This window comes from Salarias fasciatus, chromosome 7 (genome assembly GCF_902148845.1).
Source record: "Salarias fasciatus chromosome 7, fSalaFa1.1, whole genome shotgun sequence".
NCBI lineage: Eukaryota > Metazoa > Chordata > Actinopteri > Blenniiformes > Blenniidae > Salarias > Salarias fasciatus.
Window position 1 is genome coordinate 22739361 of NC_043751.1, and position 18551 is coordinate 22757911.

At 40.9% G+C, this 18551-nt stretch overlaps 1 protein-coding gene across 1 annotated transcript; it reads left to right on the forward strand.

Annotated features, from left to right (window-relative positions):
• Positions 1-3586: 3586 nt before the first annotated feature.
• Positions 3587-12910, forward strand: pnp6 (purine nucleoside phosphorylase 6). Its single transcript, XM_030096099.1, has 6 exons — positions 3587-3665; positions 7269-7438; positions 7509-7612; positions 11095-11270; positions 11372-11562; positions 12714-12910. The coding sequence occupies exons 1-6, from the start codon at positions 3643-3645 to the stop codon at positions 12908-12910; spliced, it is 861 nt and encodes a 286-aa protein (XP_029951959.1). The 5' UTR covers positions 3587-3642.
• Positions 12911-18551: the final 5641 nt, after the last annotated feature.

Here is an 18551-nt window from a genome sequence, read left to right on the forward strand (position 1 = left end):
AATTCAATGAGCCAAAACAGCATTGTTCTGTAAATGTGAAAATGATGTGGTTTTCATGTATGACCACTAGTGGGTGTTGTTTTGTAAAGAAGTCACACACATCTGCAAAGAGAACAGTCAGCTGCTAACTTCAATAATAGCAAATATGTGTACATTTGTATGAAGAAATGATGAAGTTGGATTCTTACTGTGGGTGTTTATGTACACGTGCACAGCAGCACTGCTTCACAAAAATTGCATTTTCCTCGACCAGTGTTTTCAAAAAGCTCTACCTTGGCAGCTGTTTTCAGGAAGTTTTCAGTGACTCCCATCACCTCTGTCGTATCAATGGGAACCCAAAGGAAAAAGCAAAACTGGGCAAACAGGACCGCCTGTTGACTGCATTTTGCAGTTAATTTACCGCGATGATCATGCAGCAACAGCAGCATTTAAATGAGGGTTTTAAATACTTTAGACCATCTTTGTATGGATTATGGAGTGAGTGAAGGGAGAACTGAGCCCCATCCAGCACAAATATGAGGATTCAGGCATGTTTATGGAGAAACTTATTGGACTTATTACAGAAAATAAATCTGAATTTTAACAAAATAAAAACCAAATCTGGCAAATGACCACAAAGTCCCAATTTGAGGTATAACACAGAAAATATCTGAAAATAAAGTCATGGAGGAAATGGCTCTATTCACAATAACAGCCTCATCTCTGCGAAAGGCTGTGCTGATTTATGCCTCCTTTTAGCAACAACAGATACAATCGTAAACTGGCATTTTCAGAGGTAGTAAATCGCGCTGCACACTGTACATTAATGCATTAGCATCAACTCCTCCCAGTATTTTGCACAATCTAGAGGAGATACAAAATATTCCATATTCATGAAAGGAAAAATGCTGAATGGATGATGGTGTTATTTCACACACCAGACAGACACAGTTTTCAGGGATTCTTGTTAGAGAATTAGCTTCTGTGTGTGTCTGTGCACTAAACATTCATGAGTTTAAAGACCCTCTTCTAATTCCTTTACACATGTTAGATTCACTTCTTAAAAGATAAAAAAAAGTTTCACCACCAGGTCTGTGTTTATTGCGAGACTTGGCTGCTGCAGCGCCGCACTGCTCTGGGTTAGTTGTCTTAAGCTCAGGCACTTTGCAGCTTTTGTATTTTTTTTTTGTGTTTTCTACCATGATCACTTTCATGTGTCAGCACTTTGAATTGTTGCCGCCTGTGCGCGAGAGAAAAGAGGAACAGAGCAACGGGCCGACACAGGAACTATACGGAGGACAGCATGCTTCGGGCACAGCGTGCAGATGCGACTGTTTCACCAAAGACAGACACTTAACTGGTTTCCAAATAAATGTGTGAAATAACAGGTTGAACAGTAATGGGAAGCTATAACACCACTACTTTTCGCTGTTGTGAAATTTAAAACATAGTTAATGAAGTTTAGTTGTACATTAAAACAGTTGCAGGGCTGCAGTTCTATAGGTTGTTATTCATGTCTTGACATGAAAATACAAATTATAGCTGAAATATTGTACTTCAGAAAATGTATTTTTTAATGTTCAACAGAAAATGATTGAGATGAACGGTCAGATTATTTCATCTTATTCTTCTTTCTGCTCATTTTACTTTGAAATTGGAAAAAATACTAAACTCTCCTGAATTTTTTTCATTTTTGTCTTTTTACAGTGAATGAAATCCAACTGAACTGGATTAAACTAAGATGTCATTACGAGTGATACTGACATCACTTTAACCTTGTAGTTGTGGAATTTTGTGAGTCAGAGCCAAACATGAGTCAAGGTTTGGACGTGCGCAGGAGATGTTTTTATTTCTATGAAATATTTTGATTTCAGTATCACCATGGGATGAGTGCAGTGTGCCATGACCCTGAGACAGACCTCTAAAGCCACATCTTGACTTGGCAGATAAATCACATGGACCTTTTAAAATAAACTCACTTCATACCTCAGTTGGAGCTTTTACCTACCTGGAATATTCTGAAATATGCTTTTTAAATCTTCAGATTACATCTGGATTGATTAAAAACAGATCCAAACTTTTTCCACTGGACTCTTCAAAACAGAACTGGAAGTTTGATTGTTTTTGTGTTTGTTTGTTTTTTGAATGCAGAGTCTCTGAACAAAAGCGTCATAAACCCTGAAAAACACCTGATTCATTAAAAAAAAAAAAGCTCAACTGCGCACTTGACTTAATCTCTTTCAGGTGAGAACTTGGCAAAGATGTGTTCATGTGATTAACAAAAACTGTTACCTGGATTTTTAATTTTTTATTTATTTGGATTTTTTTTTTTTATTGCATCTAAGTTCAAAGATATTTTTTATTCTTGTTCAAAGGAGCGCTCAGAAAGTGACAGTACAATGTATTTTACAAAGGAAGACTCGATGAATGAGTTTGACTACAATTGTTTTATTCACTGCTGGGTGTTGTTTACTGGAACAGTCTGTAGTGAGGAGACACAAAATATCTGCTGAGGGTCCAGATATGGTTGAAACTATGTGAATGTCATTCGCTGCTCTCTTTATAAACTAAGTGGAATTTCAAGATAGAAGGGTACTTACTAAGACAAACATACAAACATTTTATCTTATAACATATGCTGATTGTTTTTTGTGGAGTAAGCCACATCTCCTACAGGAGCTTTAATTCTCTTCACAATGCACCACAACAGGGGGACTCAAGCTCAATAACAACGGTCACAGTTCTCACTATGTAGTCGAATAGTGATAATTAATCTAAGTCCTAATGTTGAAGATGAACTGTCAAAGATGGAACCAGATCTTCACCATCACTGTAACAACATTTTATTTTCTGTTCTGATTTCATTTTAAAACCCAGTTAGTAATGATAAAAGAAGATATTTTCAAGATTTTAATTCAATCATGTCAGCTTGACATGGTCATAAGTCTTATAGGACATTTCACCCCTTGTCCAAGTGGCTTCATCGATTAGACGAATCTGTGGTATCTTCTTAGTGTGGGCTTTATCCAATATTTTCTCCACTCTGTGGCTTTTCACAGTAGAACACAGGTGAGGATAAGTTTTTGCTTGCATTTCAGGTTGAATCCCAAATAGTTCCCAAAGCCTGCTATCTTTAGTGTTACTCTGAATTCCTGCACTATTCTCAGAATGTTTTTCCCAAAATTTTTAGAAATGTGTACGCATAGTCTTACTTGTCCAGGTAGGAGACATATCAAATGTGATTGAGGTATATACATAAAGTAACTCAAATACCTTTAAAGTTCAATAAATTTTAACGAGATAAAGTTTGAAAAACTTGCAGAACACTGAAGTTAATGATTGAATTGTTTCCCTGAGCTCTCACTGGCCTCGCACTGTCTCTCCCTGTGTTCCCAGGCCTGTCAGTGCACGGATCAGTGAGCTGATCATCCTGCTAGAAAACAGGATTTACCTCTCTTCAAAGGGGACCGACGTCCCCTAAGCCCCGCCCCTTCACTGCGTGCGTTCTACGTCAGCGCGTTCGGTGACCTGGGCCGCTCCGTCCGCCTCAGTCTCCATCAGCTGCTCAAATACCGACTCTGCACCAGGGGGGGAAAAAAACACTAAAAAGGCGACATAAACCAGCGGCTCCTCGGCAGGTGGACTTCCCGTTCGGTATCGGATATGGAGGCGATGACACAGTGCAGGTGAGACCGACAGCGGCCGGATGCTCTGAGCTGGTATTAGGCGTCCCTTCTCTCAATATGTCCAGACTTTGGTTGTCAAGGCAACGCTGCAGCCTATATTTAGCAGCTGTTATTGTAGCAGAGCCCAAAAGGTGATCAGAGAATACTGTGGTATTATTATAAATTGATTTGAGACCGTTTTGGAGAAGCAGGCAGCGGTGTTCTAACTCTGGGATTAGTGCCGTGGAGCTCGTGACAGGTGGCTGTCGTGTGTTTCCCTCTCTGTTTACCCGTCAGACGACTCTCCGCTCACTTAGCAAGCCGGTCTTGTGTTTCTGACTGAATAAATGCCGACGAAACGCGTGACAGACTGCCTGACGGGTCGACCTGACCCGGAGTCTGACAGCTGTAGGCTGAACGTGACGCAGCACCACGGACAGCTCCCGCCGCCACTCCGGGCACAGCTGATCCGCGCGTGCGAGCTCACTTCCGGTTTCAGGACGCGCGCAAAGTAAATCAAAATGCAGTATATATTAATTTCATACAAACTCTGTGCTTGCTAAAGTAATAATACATTTTTTGAAGAATTATAACAAGTCAAGAAGGAAAAAAGATGATTTTGTTGGGATGCATTGGTTATCTTTATAGTATATTCGTTTTTTTCTGTATTTTTTAAGAAATTAATATAAAAAAGTGAACTATGTATCCTAGTAAGTCAAAGTTTATTTATGAAACACAATCACAGATCTTGTGGCTAACTGTACAGCTAGCACAAAGATAAAATACCGTGCAATTAAAAAAAAAAATCCACACACAAGTCAAGGCTATGTCAATACATTGGTGTGTAGGCATGATCAAACAGGACAAAACAAGCTGTGATTCACTTTGTGGATCAAAAATATGTTTGTTTTTTCGGGGAGGGTATTGTTTTGAACCAATGTCTTGTCTGGGCTGCTCTGAATTGAAAAGGGAGACCATTCTAAAGTTTGCCAGAAAATGCTCAATGTCCACAAGTCCTTGCTTTTTTAGGGGGGTGGGGGTTGGGTTGGGTTGGGTTGGAAGTGTTAAAATTTCATTTGAGCGACAGAGTAGTATCCTTCAAACTTTTTTTTTAGTGATAGAATCCTAAACTCAATTTTAAAAATTGACTTTAACTGAGTGCAAAGAGGTCAATACTGGAGTTATATGAACACATTATCAGTCCAGCAATAATATCTAGGCTGTAAAGTATAAGTCTTACATCCATTTATGTAATGTGCTTCAGTGTCAAGCGCTCTCACTTCTTAGCCAAAAGTTTATGGGCTCATTGCCCACAAACTTATCGTGTGAGTTTGGTTTAGCTCACGAGGCAAATTTGTTTAAATCGTTCATTTAGTTCACGGCTCCCTTCATGAAACGTTACCACAGAATTAAAGATACCTCTTAGCTTTTGTAGAATCTGCTGTGTCAAACCTCACTTTACTGCTGACAGCTCTCTACATTTCTCCAGTTTATAAATGACTGATTTAAAAAGGATGTTCGGGTTAAATGACCTGAATTGCTGTCATTCATTCTACAGCTGCTGTTGGCTCCACTCCAGTGGAAGGTACAGCCATTACCTGCAGGGCTGAGTGTCAAGTTGATGTGCAACCTGCCATTAACAAATGTACATGACTTAACCCTTTACAAGGTGTTCACAGAGATATCACACTACATAGTGCTTTTTAATCCTATTACATTAAAGTCAGTGTACATAAACACGTTCATGTGATTAAAACCATGGAAAAGTATGACCAGGATTGCAAATATTTCACTTTTCCAAGCTTAACAATTCAATAAATTACATTGATTTCCCATTAAATTTCTCTAAAAGACTGGCTACATGCTACTGAGAACCAATGTTCTACGATATGATGTCCATCCATCCATCTTTTAAATCCATTTCTCAACTTCCAATGAGGGGCTGAAGCTGCTCACTGCTGACTGTGGGCAAAAGGCAGGGAAAGGTCAACAGTCCATCACAGGGCAAACACAGAGCGGCAGACAATCACACACATTCACATTAAAAAAAAGATATACACAATAATTCAGTGGCCAAATAACCTGAACTCTGGGAAGAAACAAACTAACAACTGTTGTGTAGCACATTACAGAATGTATGTGTCAAACTGATTGGAAGAGAAAGATGCTTGGAACCAGTGTCAAGCTGAACAATTTATTCATCTTTTTCATGGTTCCAGCTATCATCAGTGAACAAATATGCGTTATAAAGGAACGAGAATACATTCAGAAGTCAACACTCACAAGAAAACAAGTGAAATTTTTGTCATCCTCAAACTGTGGTACTCACCTAGAGTATCTATACTGTGAAGGAATCACTCACATCATGTATATTCTCCATATGTGAAATTCAATTCAAGGGACAAAAGACAACATTTGGTGTTAAATTTTAATCAATTGTAAAGGGTATTATGTGAAAAGATTGAATACCTAAGGCTCATCATATGTAACAGTCCTCTTAGCCAACGATTCAGACAGAGGCTCAGAGTCTTGGCAGCTCTGTGCTGCTGCAGATCGGTGTGTTGACGGCTGCAGCCTCAAGCCCCATTGTGTTTTAATAACAAAGCTGGAGGCAGACAGGGAACATTAACAAGATTACAGCTTTACAACCAGATTTATAACGAGAGTCTGTTTCAGCCGGTGTATAATGTGGCTCCTTCAGGCTTTCCCAATGAAATCTTGCATAATAATTTGTCTGGTACACTTAAAACGGCCAAGCGCTGCACAATACATTATTTATGTTCTCTCTCTCTCTACTTTGGTTTTCACCTCACAAGAAAAGTGTCTCTCACACACACACACACACACACACACAAACCTGAGTTCCAGCCAGAGCTTTGGCTATTTGTTTTTTATGGTATTTAAAAAATACCAAGATCTACAGCTTTTGTTGTGTTGACTGTCCGACTAAGTCCTGAGCTATCTGATTAGATACAGCATAACATTGATACTGTCTTACAACATTTTTGTTATTTTAAGAAAAGTTTTGAATCCTCAATATTATGTATTTTGCTTTTGAGGGACCGTCACGCATCCTGCACCTTTAGCTGAACACTGAAACATGATGCTGTTTCAACAATCTACTGTTTTCTTCTTAAAGTTGACTGGTATCTTTAACAAAACCAGTGAGTTTATCAAGTAGTTTAATTTTTCGTTTTTTTTTTATGTCAGGGGTGTCAAACATAAGGCCCGCAGGCCAAATCCCCAAAAAAGATGCTCCATTTCGGCTCACCAAACCACCAAGAAAATGGTAAACATTTCAAAGAAAACAGATTTCTTAAGAGACACAACACAACACAAAGACGTGATGCTGCTGTGGAAGCTTCAGCAACCTTGTGAACAAATTAGCCTCAAAGCCATGCTGTCAGGATGAGTTTGTAAAAACATGCATAATTCAACAGCGATAGAAGAAGTTTTTGGAACTTTTTAATATATTTTGTACGAGAAGAAATCATTAAAATTGGCTTTATGTTTAGATTGTGGTCATTTTTAATTGTAATTGTTTGCTTTTTGTGTAAATATAGACATCTTCACCCCGTATACAACAAAAACATTTGAGGTGTATGTAATACTTTGGTGTTTCAGATACCAGTATGAAGATTACAAGGAGACGGCTGACTGGATTCTGGCTCAAACGAATCAACGTCCCAAAGTGGCCATCATCTGTGGCTCAGGTCTCGGTGGCCTGGCTGACCTGCTGGAGGATAAGACTGTGTTTCCATATGAGAGCATTCCACGGTTCCCCACCAGCACCGGTCAGTTCTGTCTTTTACACTTCACCTTCACACGCAGAGCAGCTGCTCATCAGAAGCCTGTGCTTTGCAGTGCAGGGCCACGCGGGGAAGCTGGTGTTTGGGAAGCTTCAGGGACGCGAGTGTGTCTGCATGCAGGGCCGATTCCACTTCTACGAGGGCTACGACATGCACACGGTAAGCAGTAGCGTGTCAATCATTCATCACGGCCTGTGACAGCTGTGAGGGTCTTATTGAAGCTGAATTATTTGGATGTGTGCTCAAGAATCTGTAAATGTATTTAAAACAACAACTTGTGAATATGTTAAAAGATAATAAAAGTCTGTTACATTATTGTATTTGGTAAAGATAACCATGAGGACACGGATGTTTGAGCACCCAGACAAGACACGGATCTGTAAATGAAATGAAGGACCTTTGAGCTGTGCTTCTGGGTTCATTTCAACACTTCTGAAAACATTAACAAACTGTCTTTAGTTATTCTTTAACACATTTACTAAGCCGACTCTTTTCTCACTCATAGGAAAAACATCAAGGCAAAACCACTAACGCCTTCATCTGCACTTTTTGTTGCCAGATTGCAATATGAAAAATCAATGTAACAATTCAATTTTCCATCTCGTCCCGTGTTTATTGATTCACTATTAGCAATAACAATGTACCACACCAAAAGAAAGACTGAACTGATAATCCACAACAATGCTACAGCCTTTCTGAGTCTGTCTGTCATGACATGATCGCAATGATACAAAATAGAAAGAAACTTTATTGTCCTCCACCACATATTGTCACATGAAGTGGAACCAACTTTCATTTCTGTTTCCAGCCCAGGGACAAAAACAGACTTGTTAGAAACAAGACAGTGTAAATAAAAATTTGAAATTTCTTTAGAACTACCAAAATCTGTAAACTCATAGAAAATATATTTTATCGTGAAAAACCTTAAATGTCCTTGATCTCTTTGTTCTGCAGCAGTTTGAGCTGCAGCAGTTCGTCTGTTGAATCTGATCGCACACGACATACATATCATCACCCCATTTTACTTTCTTACTTGGTACCTGCAGAAGCACAAAAACAAACATTTTTAAAACATTATCCATCACTTCTAATCATCAGTTCTCTGCTTTGATGGATTTATCAGCTTTAATTAACTGAAATAAAGTTTTAATGACCTCGGGATGAAGACCTGCTGGCATATTTATCTGTAACTTCTCCAATCTGCCTCGTGGGCAGCTTTCTGTCGCAGCTTCTGTACCAAGCCGACTGGCCTCTGTCTTTCCAGACCTTGCTGATGCACATGACACCCTATACGTCCTGTAACTGAACAGCAGTGGGCACTTTCAACGTCGACTTTGTCAGTTACTTTGAGAAAGAAACGTGCCGGTTTCTGTAGATCTGGTTCTAATCTTTAAACCTTGGATTTTCCTAAAAGCTTGCAAAGTTAAGAGACAAATCTCTCCATTTTAGATTCCAGGAAGTCACTGGCTGTGGTGATGATTAAATATCTGTAGCTGGTTCTTTTATGAATAGAATAGGAACACTTTATTAATCCCTGGGGGAAATTCTTGAACCAGTGGACATCGTTACCGAATGTTCTATCAAGAGGTTCAGTGTTTTGCTCAAGGACACCTTGAAGACTGTGGAGATCTGAAATCGGACCCACAACAACTCTTCCAACGAAGCCACAGCCGCCCCAAACTGAAAACTGCTTTCAAAACATTTAACTTCACTGCTTGAGAGAAAAACTCCTTTCACTTCAGGTTCACACAAAATCTTCCAGAAGTACGTATACACCTGTGAAAAAGAAATCTGCTCACGTTTTTAGAAAATGATTCACGCCTCAACAAGGTACTGAGGAATTTCTCTAAACATTTACCTGCTGCTTCCATCCTCTGATCTTCCAGCTAATCTTTAGCACAGCTACGTATCGGGATTATGCTGCTAGTTTACGTTTATCTATGCACTGACTAGTTTCCTGTGTAACAAACAGGCCTGAGCTGCTTTTGATGTTGTGAAGGTAATGTCTTGGATTTAAATGTGTTAAACACCAAGGAGCTGATCATTGATTTCAGGCAGAGCAGTGATATGCTAGAAGAAAGCATCATCCATCAAAAGGGTGAAACTGTTGACTCCTACAGATATCTTGGCTCTGTGTTTGACTCACTGCTTAAATTTGATGTAAACACTGAACTGATTGCCAATCAGGGTCAACAGAGAATTGATTTAATGTAGAAGCTAAATTCTTTTAATGTCTGTGAAACAATCCTACAAAATCCTTACCATTCTTTTATTGAAAGCCTTTAAGGTATAATAAGCATTTTCCTTCACCTGCTGGTAAAACGGGCTGTCTGTGAAAGATGAGAAGAGCTCACCAGAGGGACTTGGGCAGAATCTGGGAGGAACAAGAAGCTGAAAAAGTAAAAAGGAACAAGAGCCAGCCAGATCATGTTCTGTCAAATGAATTCTCTCTCAACGTCTCCTTCAGGCAGACGTTCTAATGAACCCCAAAGAAAAACTAATCGCTACTCAGTCCTTCATTTCCTCTGCTATTAGGCTTTTAAACACGGACCACGCCCATTTTAAATGACTTTATCTAAAGAGCATTATTTATTTATTGGTTTTTTTTTTGTTCCTTTTTTTCATCCTGTCTTGTTTTATAGCCTTATTTGCGTTGTCTCTTATCTTATCTGTTTTTATCTTGCTCGATGACTTGCATATGTGGGCGACTTACAATGCTCTGACGTCTTCCTCGGTCTTCCTCGGTCCCATGTATGAATATGTTTCCTCGACAGATTGATTATTTATTTACATTGTTGACTGACTGCGTGCATGAATGGTGCGCCGGGAGGCTACAAATGAAATGCTCCTTGTGGAATAAAGAAAGCTGTCTGAATTGAAGCATCACATATTCCAGGAGCTTTTTGAAATGTTTCCATCCTCCTTCTTTCACTTCTGCTTCAGGATCCTCAAATCATTTTCTGCTGTGAATCACAGGAAGTAAAAGCTCACATTCTCTCTCTCTCTCTCTCTCTCTCTCCTCTTTTGTGTATGACCTCTTCTGACAAGGACACAACAGAAATGACAAATAGTTAATAAGGATTAGAAACTTAATACATGAAAGTAACACTTTTGTCTAATTGCTTCTTGGAAAATAATGTGTTTAACTTGGCGATAACAGCTCCCTGCTCCAAAATGTTGCCGCTGCTTATGCAGCTCACTGTAATTGCATTTCGTTTTTAACAAGGCCACAAGTCAACCTGCAGCGCAGTCCGCTACTTCAGTATGCAAAAGTTATATCAAACAGGCCAGTGTGCCGCAGCGACAGCGCTGACCTTATCAAGATACCGGGGCCACTTGAAAACATTTCTGCACTAACCAGCAAAACACTTCAATTGGCAATTCAATCTGGAGAGGAGTGTGGACGAGGAAAAGCAATTTCTAAATGTGACTGCGGAGAAACGGCACAGCCGTCATTTATGGGCCATCAGCCGCCCAGTAAAAAGGTTAACACAACTGTTCCACAAGAGCCTTCAGTGACTGAAGGAGCGTCACTTTTGAAAAGACCGGCTTCTCAAGCGCTTTGCTCACAGTTTACTATACAAATGTCAGAACAAAACGAGCATGGCGGCCTGTGAAGGACGGCGTGTTTGTCTCTGCAGGTGACGTATCCGGTGCGGGTCTTCTCCCTGCTGGGCGTTGAGACTCTGATTGTGACAAACGCAGCAGGGGGAGTCAATGAAGCCTACAGCGTGGCAGACATCATGCTCATTAAGGACCACATCAACATGCCGGGCTTTGCGGGACAAAACCCTCTGTGTGGCCACAACGACGAGCGGTGAGCACACACACACACACACACACACAGCCCTGTGCTTTTTTTGTTTTCTGCCTCGTCATGCCTCTCTTGGTTCGTTCATGCATTTCATCCCGCTGCAGGTTTGGAGTGCGTTTCCCCTGCATGTCGGACGCCTACGACCGCAGGCTGAGGGACCTTGCCAAGCAAACGGCGGCAGAGCAGGGCTGCGGCAGCTTCCTGCAGGAAGGAGTTTACTGCATGCTGGCGGGACCCACGTATGAGACCATCGCAGAGTGCAGATTCCTGCAGACTCTCGGGGCGGACGCCGTGGGTCAGTACGGCTCCCGCCTGCTCGCTCAAAGGGACGCCGCTGTGCGGCAGGAAATTATATCCACAGTGCAGCTACAGGAACTACTGTATAGGTTACTACAGACACGTCAATGTATGCAGCGATATCTCCCCATGGAATAATAACTGCCAGTAAATGTATATTCTATAGTAAGACATTCATCTTGAATGACCATTTTGACGAAGATAAGAGCTTATCTGATGATGCAAAGATGTTTTTTTTCTTCACCAGTAAAGATATGACATTGAAGTCTGTCACCTTACACAGCTTGACGGCACCCCAGAATTAATGAGCTGAGCTAGATTCATGCAAAAATGGCAAAAAGGAGATCTTCAGATATTTCTCTTTCAAGGACACGTCACACTCTTTTTAAACTTATTTTCATTCCACATATAGATTTTCTTTTCTCATTATTTGATCTTGATGTATATTTTCAATTCACGCCATTTTATTGGAGGCTGATCTGGAACGTCTGAACACACATGAAATGTGACATAAATGAATAACTGTATAAATAGCAGCCTTGTGTTCTGAAACTGTCGCAAGTAACATAATATTTATAGTTTTCAGGTACCTGCACTTGAGTATTTCTTCTTTTTCTAATGATCGTTTTTGCTTTTAACCCCAACATTTGAAGATAAATATCTACACTTTCTGCCACTAACATCTGTATTATTAAAAAAAGAACAAAATATCAGATTATTCCTTGTTTGAATGAATTAAACTAGAAGACTCACAATTCTGTCGCATGTTGGTTAATTTCAGAGGAAAAGATTGTGTTTTGTAAACTTGCGAACATCCATTGTTGTAACATGAGCCGAGGCTATTGATGGCTTTTGACCTTTCCATATGTCAGCTCTCAGCCGGAAGACTTGGTCAGTTCCTGCAGTCAGTGTGACCAGCTGTGAATGGCCACAGCTGATTGCTGCTGCTCTCAAGGTTCTGAGATTTCACATATACACCAGTGATCTTTCATGAGTTAAGCTTACTAGTCCTGGTTAGTCCTGGTAGGAAAGCATGTTGAACTTCATTCAAGAAAAAGTAAAAAAAGAACAAGTTCTCAAACGCTCAGTTAAAAAAAAGATACTTGATGCCTTTTTTTGAGTGAAATATCCTCTTTCTCCTCTCCGTAGGTATGAGCACGGTCCCAGAGGTGGTGGTGGCTCGTCACTGCGGCCTGCGTGTCCTGGGACTTTCCCTCATCACCAACAAGGTCGTGACGGACTACGACAGCGAGGAGAAAGCGAACCACGAAGAGGTGCTGCAGACCACCAAGCGCCGGGCCCGGGACCTTCAGAGGCTCGTCAGACACCTCGTCACCAAGATCTAGGAGCCTCCATCGAAAAGCCTCTTGATGTCCAGGATAAGTTACTGATGGTTAAGGTCAAAGCATGTCCAGGGGAGGGTTTTCAGGTCATTACTTACTACTAGATAATGGTGCAATATGGGTAAATGATATGATGATGGCCATTGGTGATATTCCCTGTGGAGGCGTTGTCTGTAAATGAAAGGACTGAGCAGGTAGTGTAGTCCTTCAAACAGTGTCTTAACACCAGACTGAGAAGCTGTAACCAATCAATCCACGTCTCAGGTTGCACACGTCAATACTTCAGCCTATACATTAGCGAGGGGTGACTTTTTGTAAGTTAAAATGTTTGCATATTTCTTTTTAACTCAATGACTTTCATTTTCACAAGACACATTAAAGAAGAGCAGGATATACTGTAATTTTAATACTGATAGTATTTCGAAAGCTTTACTCTCATAACGTGTGTAGTTATGCACACCTTTGCCCATTTTTGCCAGTGCAAACGATTGTTAGCTCCCAAATGATCAGCTTGTTGAAAAAAATAGAAAGACTTTATAGGGTGTATAGTTGTATGTATAAAGTGGAAATATGCTGTTTTATGCTGTGCAGAGCCTTTCAAGCCCTTCAGGGCACTTTTATATCACCATAGTAAAGTAAAACGTGATACAAATCAATGTCCATAAGGACAACAGAGCAAAGAATCGTGGAAAACGCAGAAATCTCTGAACTCTGTGAGTGAATATTGTTTGTGCTGGATCGGGACCACATTGCTTTTCTTAAAATGATCATGTTCTCATATATCCCTTGTCAGAGATCAATAATTGTAATATGAATACAGAGGATGTGTACGCATTTCCTGATATCTGTCTTGCAGAGTATTCACATTTCCGCTGTTCCACAAGAAAATCACTACTTTTACCATTCGGTCAGTTGTTTTTTGTTTTGTTTTTTTTCTTATTGTTGGTTCTTGCAAGCATCCAACATTTTTTACATACATCCATGCTACAGTTGTCATTAGTGGGGAAAAAAAAATACCTCCAGGTTAGGGGAGGGTCTCAGATGGAACTTCCTATGCTTTATTGAGAGACTGTTTAGCAATGGAACAATGAAGAATATAGTACTTATCTATACATGTGAATGCTTATTTTGGGTACAAATTAAAATGGATATATTTAAATACTGAGAGCACAAGGTCCTTGAAATTGTTACAGAACCGGCACAATCAGAAATGAGAAACAGGCTGTTGTTTGAAAATGAAATCTTGAAAAAAGCAAAATGATCTCTGAGTTCAGTTTTATGTTCATTCGATTGAAATTGTTTATTGAGAGATCAGATTTTCTCGTTTCCATCATGAACGCTGAATGAAGCGATCATATTGATGTGCTTCATTAAAACTTTGTCAGAAATGAGTCTAAGTAATAATTGTTAATGAAAATAAAGCATGTGGGGTAAATTAATTTTGTTAGTGAGAAAAAATGTGATTAAAAACACTGTAATATTTGCTTTTGTTCATTTTGTTCATTTTGTTTAAAAAAAAAAAGACAAAAACCCAAGTTTGATGAGTAAAAGCAAAAATCAACCTGCCTCTGATTTCTGATCGTCTCAATTGTAGCACAAATCAAACAGTTAAAAGTACCTTAGTCCAGAGAACTGTTTATTTTTGAAATTGTCAGATTAAAGATTTAATATATTCATGAATATAACATTGTGGATTTTATGTCATTTTTGAGAGACTTAAGCAGAAAAATTATTCAAAATTGAGTCCAACAGAATGTAAGAGATTAGATATACAAATCCAACAAATCAGCACAAAATCGTGATATAATGTGAAAGACAAGCCTGGAGCCTGAGGTTCATCTGGTGAGGCAGAAGTGATGTATGACAGTTTGCATTTGGACCGGTTTTATCTGCGCATTAAGAGACCAGAACACTGCAGTGTGAAGGAAAGCCGTGTTACCTTCAGTTTTCAATCTTCTCCACGCTGATCGAGATCGAGCCTGATGCCGGCTTCCCTCGAGCGTCTCCTTCATTAGAGCCGTCGAGGCCCCACAAGTCCACCATCAGCACTCAAACCCCTCAGACTGTTTGTATCAGACCCGACATCGAGATACTAATATGAGTCTGAGAGGGGAATTCCACCCAAAGCAGAGCCAGTCCTCAGTGAATGGTTAAATCTGGAGCTCTTCCAGTTTTAAAATGCACAATGCACTTATTATTTCTGACACATTAGATCACCAGAAGGTCTGAATGTACTTACTGCTCTCATACAAACTGTTTTTCTCTACTTGAATAGTCCGTTTGTTGTCTGGTCTTCTTCTTGTTAGTGCTTAATGAACCTGAATTCAGTTTTCACTTTATTGTTTGTCTCGTTCGCTGTTTCCTGGACTCAGGTTAGAGGAGTTGCTGCAGTAAAGTTAACATTCATGCCAAACCCTGGTGCTGGTGCTATCTAATAAAAACATGCTGAACGTATGTGGATGCTAGTGTGTTGTGTCTTGTATTTTTTGCGCTTGCACTGAAGCAGCAACAGCAGTATGGCGGCTGTTTTCAAGGAGAAAAACAGCTTCTTCCTCTTTAGCTGTAATGAAGATCAGCGGACACGGAGATTCCGGTGAAAAGCTGCGAGATGAAGGCGAACACATAAGCTCAAACTTTCAATCCTTGTCTTTGAACGAACTTCAAACGGACGAAGCTGCTGCACCTGCCAGAAGAGCCGTCCATCTGTCCACCTGTCCGTCCGTCCATCCATCCTCTCTACACACTTTATCCAGCTTAGGGTGCTGGAGCAGATCCCAGCTGGCATGCTTACTGATTCCCTGTGCATTAATAAGCATCTCTGGCACATTTTTTATTTTTTTTAGGCTACTGTTGTCCGGTTTTCTTCGTGTTTGCACTAGATTGTATAAAGCTGTGATGCTCAGCTGCATTTAAGGCTATTTCATGTTTTCCAGGCTGTTGCAGCACAAGAAAACACTACATTCCATCTATTTGACATTAGATGCATGTTATGTTCATGTGTGTCTTCGGTCTGTGGACAGTAAGTGCACCTAATCGCAAATGGATCTGAATGTAGTTCATCCATAAATCCAGTTTTTTTTTTCTTTTAGCTATTATCTTACCAACAGAAAAAACAACATGCTGGAAAACATTAATACAAAATCAGGACTGCTATAACCTTGGTGGACAACTCGGTGCATGTGGAAATGTTTCCATTTGTGCATATACGTGAGAGTGAAAATCAAATCATTTTCTCCCACTTGCAGTGTTAATGAGGATCAGTGGAAGCGGAGATACCCCTGAACGCATCAGCGTCCTGTTATCTCTCTCAATCGCTCGCTTTTTTTCACCACAAACAGAAGAAGTCGCTGTAGCAGCCAAACCAGCCGCCAATCATCTTTCCTTTTCTTTTCATCTTTCATACCACCTACACACAACTGAGGTGTTGGAACTGAGCCCATGGGAAGCACCCAGCACCGGTCACAGCCATCATTCATTTTTTAGCGTTTACAACCAGTAGAAAGCCTGAATGTAGCGACCGTGCTCGTGTTTTTCCTGGACATGGCATGACCATCCCAGTAATAGGACCTCAGCCCCTCTGTTGTCTGTTCTTCCTCGTGTTTCGGGAGGATGGTGCTGAACAAACCAACGCCGCTCCGGGGGCAGCTTCGATGTGCACAGTGCACGTGGATGTTGGTATTTGCCACCATGCATGTGGAAATATTTTGATTTGTACTGAAGGAGCAACCTCACAAAATCAAATATGGAAGCTGTTTTAATGGAGAAAGATACTTTCCCCCACTTGCAGTGATAATGAGGATCAGTGGAGATGCAGATATGAGTGAAACGCTGGGAAGATGAAAACACACACACACACACACACATGAACACACCCTCCTTTCTGTGCCTGCGTCTTCAGCTTCACTCTCTCGCTCGCTCTCTCTCTCTCTCTCTCTCTCACTCTAAACACACCTCAAACAGATGAAGTCGCAGTGAGATTGAGATGAAGTGGAAATGGCTGTTCCCGGCCCTGCTCCGCTCTCTTACATAATTCATCCCCGTACGGCGTGCAGGGGCGCAGCCCACTGCCGAGCTGAAATATTAATACAAATGAACCGGGCAGCCTGACAACACAAACATAACACCTCCATTCGGCTGGGTCGTATTTACGCACGTCCACAAAGACGCGTCACGGCCCGGCCTCGTGGCACACGGCGGGCCGTGGAAAAACGATATGCACAGAGGATGCAAATGTCTGTCTGGGTTGGAGGGAAGTGGGAAAGCAGGGCGCGCAGATAAAGAAGGGCGTGTGTGTGAAGAGAGTGAGCGAGCAGAATGAAGTGTGTGTGTGATCGTCAGTCCCCGCAGGCTGGCGACAGGCCTCATCGTTAATGTAATGTTGATCTATCTATTGTCGGCGTGCCAACTCAGCCCCGAGCCCACTATTGATTATTATAGGGTGAAAAGAGAAGCCGAGGAAATGGAGCGGGACGACTCTGCTGAGTTTACACTCTAAAAAAACCGTCACACGCTGCCACACACTCCGTCCCTGCCCTCATCATGCAAGCCCAGTCTGGGCTGGTGCACCGTCATGTACGGTACCTGTGAATATGAGACAGGTGAGACACTTCACAAGCATGAGAAGCAGCTTTGAGGAGGGAAACATCTCAGGATATTGTCCACCTGCTTACACATGTGCAGAGGAATATTAGTGCACAAGCGCAGTTGCAGTGTTTTGGCCACCTCGCGGAGTTGGAGCGTGTCCGAAAAGTTCCACCTTGGAAGCCATTTTCAAAAAGATGCATGTTTAGCAGCTCTAAGAAATGCTGTCGACGTCTCACTGCCATTACTGCCATCATCACTATTCACTTCATCACTTCCATCACCATTCTCTCAATATAAAGAACTGTAGTGAGAGATCTATCAAGTGACCTTAGGTTATTTTACAACCTCAATGACAAACATAAATAAATCTTACAAACTAGACTTTAGCAAACCAAAATCGAGCGACAAGAACGTCCTAAGCTGAACTTATCCTCCATAGGCGGCCATTTTTCATCAGCTGACTGTGGCAGTGCACCCTCAATTTAGAACTGTGAGAGGAAACCAGAGAAAGCCCAGGGAGAACATGTATTCTCCAGGGAGGCAGGTAGACTCTCGCTATGAGATGAGAGTATTAACCACAGTAATGCAGTGTTTGTGACGTCAGTGTTAGTTTTGTAGATATAAACCAGTCAACATGAACTTGTTGTAAGACAGCGATCCAAATTTAGACTAAATTCAAAGTAATCAATTAGTCGTTTCACACAGTCCCTGAAACCATTTGTGTCCCGGGACCTGCGATCACTGCAATAAAATGAAACCGAGGCATCGTTCATGTTATCGGTCAACCCTTAAAGGCTTATTCTCCTCACATAATTCCAAATACACGGACGAGCAGGCAGCAGAATTACTGTTTTTTTTCCCACATGTGAAATGCTCTTTCCGAGCAAGAACATGCTTGCAGGGATACTTGGCCTCCTGCTCATTACAGTCTCATTACTTCATTCTGACAATTATCGCTTCTTGTTGTAAATGAGTCAAAGGAATACATATCTCAGCACCTTTTTTCATCTTCTTTCTCCTAAATGGATTATTGGCTTCGCCTGTCTCCCTTAACAGTAAA